General features: G+C 40.2%; 2 protein-coding genes across 3 annotated transcripts in view; one reads left to right on the top strand and one right to left on the bottom strand.

The window, feature by feature from the left end:
• LOC109467122 (aminoacylase-1-like) overlaps positions 1-1,463 on the top strand; it is a 7,222-nt gene extending 5,759 nt beyond the window's left edge. Inside the window, exons 16-17 of the mRNA XM_019765055.1 lie at positions 157-217; positions 685-1,463. Coding sequence (XP_019620614.1) covers positions 157-217; positions 685-834 — 211 coding nt within the window. The 3' untranslated portion in view covers positions 835-1,463. The remainder of the gene's footprint in view (positions 1-156; positions 218-684) is intronic.
• Positions 1,464-1,732: 269 nt separating this feature from the next.
• The window catches only part of LOC109467121 (tRNA (guanine-N(7)-)-methyltransferase-like), a 6,294-nt gene continuing 2,035 nt past the window's right edge, over positions 1,733-5,991 (bottom strand). Inside the window, exons 2-7 of one of the 2 annotated variants that reach the window (XM_019765054.1) lie at positions 4,086-4,162; positions 3,348-3,508; positions 2,990-3,174; positions 2,707-2,820; positions 2,412-2,513; positions 1,733-1,933 (exon numbers count right to left, since the gene is read on the bottom strand). In XM_019765054.1, the coding sequence (XP_019620613.1) occupies positions 1,808-1,933; positions 2,412-2,513; positions 2,707-2,820; positions 2,990-3,174; positions 3,348-3,508; positions 4,086-4,162 (765 nt within the window). In that variant the 3' untranslated portion in view covers positions 1,733-1,807. Of the gene's footprint in view, positions 1,934-2,411; positions 2,514-2,706; positions 2,821-2,989; positions 3,175-3,347; positions 3,509-4,085; positions 4,181-5,991 lie in introns of those variants that run through there. The other variant, XM_019765053.1, reaches the window with a different exon arrangement.

Genomic DNA, 5,991 nt, shown 5'->3' with positions numbered 1-5,991 from the left:
ATATATATATGTGGTGTCATAGATGCCAGTTAATGGAGAAGTGAATCCATTCTACTCTATATGTTGACCCTTTTTTTGTCAAAAGTAGATGTTTTGTTCATTTTTATTTTCTTGATCTATGAAGCCTCATTTGAAATTCTTGTTTGTCCCATATAGGGGGATGAAGTTGAAGCTTGAGATTTTCCCAGCGGCCACCGACAGTCGCCTCCTCAGAATGGTGAGCACTGCACAACATGTTCAAATTTACACTAAGATTACAAATTAAGGCTCATTTTCATTATGTTTACATGCAGTTCTTTATTTACACGTGTTTAACAAGAGCTGACGTTTTGATGACCATCAGTCATCTTCATCAGGGTTAATATGACTGGTTCACTTTACACTGAAGCTAGGTGTTACTGCTAACAATGCAGTCCAAAACAAGTATAAATACTACGTAATTAAAATGTCAGCAATACTTTCTGTGTAGTAGCCACCCTTTTATAGCCTACTGGACATTTTTATGTTATGACATTTTGCATACAGCCTATTAAAAAAAACCTCTACATTTCATTTTATTATTCTACAGGGTGCATGTGAATATCATCGGCTAATTTCCCACATGGTCCTTTTGTTTAAAACAATATTGCATATTTTCAACACTGTATTCTCAAGAACATCCCCCTGTGTGTTTTCCCTCGGCAGATCGGCCTTCCTGCTATCGGCTTCTCCCCCATGAACCTGACCCCCATCCTGCTGCACGACCACAACGAGTTCCTGAATGAAGATGTCTTCCTGAAGGGCATCGGGATCTACTGTAACATCATCCCCGCTGTGGCCAATCTCAAGATCTAAATAAAAAGACTCCTTTTATGTACGCAACCAAGTGTTTTATTCAGTTGACATTTCAGTGACCGTATGTCTGTCATTTTCATCAGGAAGCGTCGGCTGAATAAAACGGTTGTGTAAAAAGGAGTCTCCTTATTCTGTGCTTTCCCAACGTCATGAAACTACATGTGTTCACGAATGTGAAGATCTAGATTACTTAATTTGATCAGCTGTCATCTGTTTTGCATGGAATACTGCACAATGTTTACTGCTTATAATGGCTTTAAATTGTTTACAGTTGTTTGGTAATTATGGCAATAAAGATATTTCATGTTTATGATTTTAAACAAAAAAGTATACCTTTATAATGTTGCGTGTATACCTTTATAATTAATGTTGCATAAAATGAGTGAAATTATTGAAAATTTATATCATTTTCATAATTAAAGTCTACATAAAGATTTTGTCAAGGATACAAATGACTCAACAAGATACAATGTAGATACAAAATGTACTTAACCTTCAGCATGCCAAGGTAGCTGTTTGGCACCAAATTTTTTTGGTTATGGGATTAGGCAGCAGGGAGGAAGTTATAAAAAAATCCCAAGATAGATTTTTCAAGATTTAGTAATAAAGATGTAATGGAGCACTTCAAATTTCACACGTGTTTGTCTCTTGCTTGGTGTACTGCTGTTGTAAATATGATGTACATGTAGGCATAGAATCAAAATAGCTTGGTGCATTCAGAAGTACCTTACAACAATGACTTAAGTTTGGGATAAAATGTCAATTTGAAAACAATACAATGTATTTTTAACGGTAGCATACATATCAAGCTTGAGTCATTTTTCATTCAACTGATTGCTTACATTTGAAAATGGCATCAAAATGGTTATTCTAATAAAGTTTCAAAGTTTCAAAGATGACATCATCATAATAAGGTTATAATTATAGGACTAACTGTACCATATCTAATCAGCTGTCACAAAACGTTAGAAGTCTAGTTTGGTAAAAGTGGGTCCTTGATTCGTCTGAAGATGGCTAGAAACTTGTCTCCCTTGTTCCTGGTAACCTTCTGGCCTTCCTCCGTGCTTTCATAAAGCTTTTCTACAACAGGATCTTCCTTCTGTCAAAGAAGAAATAGTGTGAAATGTGGAATACTGTATATGAGTTAAATTTGCAGCACCTAACTTTCACAGCGCTCTGAATATCAAGATGAATATGAGTTTGCCATTGAAATTACTCCCCAAGCTGATAGGTCTAGGCTTGGGCTTATTTTGGGCATATTTTAGGCATTTTTATCAGGCTCTATTTTTTGTACTGGTATCTTTTTTTATGCCATCCTAAAAGGGTGGCAAATGCTAACTGTCTGGTAATGGATACTAAGTAGTGGCCAATTTGATACTGTCTTTGCAGCCACTGAAAGATCTGCTTGGAATTTAGATTGAAACAACACCAAAGGTAGGAGCAACATACTGTAATTTACAGTGTAAATGCTTAATAAATAAATGAGTAAATGCTTATAATAAGCAAAATAATTATTTAGTAACTAAAAAGAGATAGTGAAACATCCTGTGTGTAAGAAGAAACGAAAGCACACTTACATATTCTTCTGGAGTCATCTGGTGAAACAATGGGTGCTGTACAAAGTGCTGCTTCATCCATTCATGTACCTCCTCAACATCTGTTATTGTGTAAACTATTGCCTGAAAAAAGGAATTTTCAGAATTTTTGGGTGACCTGCACAGGGCTACACAATCACATTATTTTGTTGTTGGAGGAGGCTATGTGAATGAACTAACCATTGACAAGAATGTACAACAGCCTTGACTGTAATATGACAGCTAAATTTTGTACCAAAGGTGCCTGACTGTCCAAAAAAATAAAATGACATCTTACCCCCTCTGCCAACACGTAGGCATACTCTGCTAACAGGGTGGTGCTGATGATTCTCCACTTGTGTTTGGTCTTCTTGAAGTGCGGATCAGGAAACAGGAAGAACATTTTCTTCAGCTGGGGAGAACACAAGACAACAACAAAAGAGTCAGGACACACGTATAGTTTCTATTTCATGGCATCTTCAAGCAGACAAATCCAGTCCCAAACATAGTTGTCCAGTTGTCACATTACACACTGTCAGTGCCAGTTTTGTGTAAAAAAAAGATCACTTATCCAGTCTTACCTGTCCTTTTCTGAAGAAGTTAGGCAGGTACTTCATGGCATTTGTCCTGATGCAGGCCACATTCTGGTACTTCCCTGGGTGTTTCTCTCTCAGGGCCTTTATTCTGTCCGTCACGTAGTCCGATACCTTTACTCTGATCTCCATCCCCAACATCAGGGTGTCAGGAAACATTGGGGACAGCTCCACTTGGGAGAGAAAAACAAAAACTACATTTACAAATAGCAAAGTACCAGTAGCATGTTTTATAACCTTCTATGTATCGTGGTTCATCCAACTCCTAGCTCTAAAATGTATTTTTGTTGTTGTTACCCGCTATACAGATACCCGGTACCCGGTACAGATACCACTGTTTACCTACCCAGTAACCCGCCGTAGCCACAGCCGATGTCGGCAAACTCCACCAGAGACGCCGGTCGCTCCTCCGCCTCCTTATCATCATCGTGCCTCTCCGCTTTGCTGGGCGACTCAAAGAATGCTGGGTAATATGGCGACCAGTCCATCACATCTGGCTTCACGGGGCTATCAGGGAACGGGGTAGAACATACAAAGTTAAAAATTTCAACCCTCCCTGTAAAACTTACTCTGAAAACACCATCAGATTCAGAGTTTGATACGTGACATGCAGTGTGTTGGATATCTTTGGTTTCTAATACGAACAATCACTGTTTTTGTTTGCATAATATATATGCAATTGCATGCAGTTTTCTTTTGACAGGAGAAAAGTAATGCAGAGAAATGAACGTTTCAGGGGCTCTTTGCAGCTAGTAAGTTAATCAAAGTTCAAATTTACAAGATTTGAAAACAAAACAAAACAAATATCAATATGACGAATAATTCATTTTGAAATTTTTCTGTAGTAGGCACATCTCCAGTAAAAAATTCTACAACCAATTTAAAAATACCGCCAACAACCTCCAAATTATTGGATAAATGTTACAAAATTTTGTTTACAAAATATTTATCACATGGTCGCCCCCCTCCCCAGCCAAACGTATACATATGAGACTAACGTGTTATTATGCCGCTATCTACAACACTAAATATAAGCTCTGCACTTTCTCCATTCATGCTAGAATCCAAACAGTACATTACTCACTAGTCAAAGCTGTGATCAGCCATGGGGTTGGAGTGGGCACGCTGCCGGTAAAACTTCTTCTGCGGAAGGGACGCCATCTTGGGTAACGGCTTCATTTAAGTTGTCCCGAGTATGCAAATGAGGGCGTTCACATGTAAGACATTACACAGCGGTCCCACACGTATGCACCCCTAACTATTCTTGCACATCCTCACATATTCCCACTAATCCTTCCCTATCCTTACACATCCTCACACACCCTCTGCTATCCTTACACATCCTCTCCCATCCTCCTCTATCCTTACACATCCTCACACATCCTAACCAATCCTCCCCAATCCTTACACATCCTCTCCCATCCTTACACATCCTCTCCCATCCTTACACATTCTTACCCATCCTCTCCCATTCTTACACATTCTTACCCATCCTCTCCCATCCTTACACATTCTTACCCACCCTCTCCCATCCTCTTCCATTCTTACACATTCTTACCAATCCTTACACATTCTTACCCAACCTTACCCATCCTTACACATTCTTACCCATCCTTACCCATCCTCTCCCATCCTTACACATTCTCTCCCATCCTCTCCCATCCTTACACATTCTTACCAATCCTTACACATTCTTACACATCCTCTCCCATCCTTACACATTCTTACCCATCCTTACCCATCCTCTCCCATCCTTACACATTCTTACCCACCCTCTCCAATCCTTACACATTCTTACCCATCCTCTCCCATCCTTACACATCCTCTCCCATCCTTACACATTCTTACCCATCCTCTCCCATTCTTACACATTCTTACCAATCCTTACACATTCTTACACATCCTCTCCCATCCTTAAACATTCTTGCCCATCCTCTCCCATCCTTACACATTCTAACCCATCCTCTCCCATCCTTACACATTCTTACCCAACCTTACCCATCCTTACACACTCTTACCCATCCTTACCCATCCTCTTCCATCCTTACACATTCTTACCCATCCTCTTCCATCCTCACACATTCTTACCCATCCTTACACATTCTTACCCATCCTTTCCCATCCTTACACATTCTTACCCATCCTTACCCATCCTCTCCCATCCTTACACATTCTTACCCATCCTCTCCCATCCTTACACATTCTTACCCATCCTCTCCCATCCTTACACATTCTTACCCATCCTCTTCCATCCTTACACATTCTAACCTATCCTCTCACATCCTTACACATTCTTACCCATCCTCTACCCATCCTCCCGCATCCTGACACATTCTAACCCATCCTCCCGCATCCTGACACATTCTAACCCATCCTCCTGCATTCTAACCCATCCTCATCACCCGTTGTCCGCCATTGTACCTTCCGTGTGAATGTTGTATTAAAGCGTCTCCTCCTACGTCGCGACCGTTGTTATCGTTGAGTCATTAACCACGTGTCTTATTAATGACGGAGATAGAATACAGATGAAGAAAAAGGAGCCGGACAAGAACTCTTGAACTCTGAACAACTCACATATATAAACTGAGTCCGATATCAAGACTAAGTCAATAGAATAAGATAATTTTTAAAAAGAGAGGGATGTTACACCTACACATCCAGATACTAAGTTCTCATGAGGCAAACTTAATAGACACCATAGGGGCCTTGCCCTTGTACACACGCAAAATTGGAGTTATTACCTTCGCCAAGAAGGTTATGTTTTCAGTAGCGTTTGTCTGTGTGTGTGTATGTATGTATGTGGGTTTGTGTGTGTGTGGTTTAGCAAGATAACTCGAGAAGCGGTGGATAGATTGGAATGAAACTTGGTAGGTGGGTAGGTCTTCATGAGACCTAGAAATGATTAGATTTTGGGCCCCCTGGCGGCTTACCTAGGTACTGCAGGAGAACTTCCGGTTTTGATATCTCGTGATCTGGACATGCTAGGGTCA

The sequence above is a fragment of the Branchiostoma belcheri genome, unplaced genomic scaffold (genome assembly GCF_001625305.1).
Source record: "Branchiostoma belcheri isolate BF01 breed outbred unplaced genomic scaffold, Haploidv18h27 scaffold175, whole genome shotgun sequence".
In the NCBI taxonomy this organism is placed as follows: Eukaryota; Metazoa; Chordata; class Leptocardii; order Amphioxiformes; family Branchiostomatidae; genus Branchiostoma; species Branchiostoma belcheri.
Note: the sequence above shows the minus strand (reverse complement) of the source record. Positions and strands in the feature narration are given on the sequence as shown.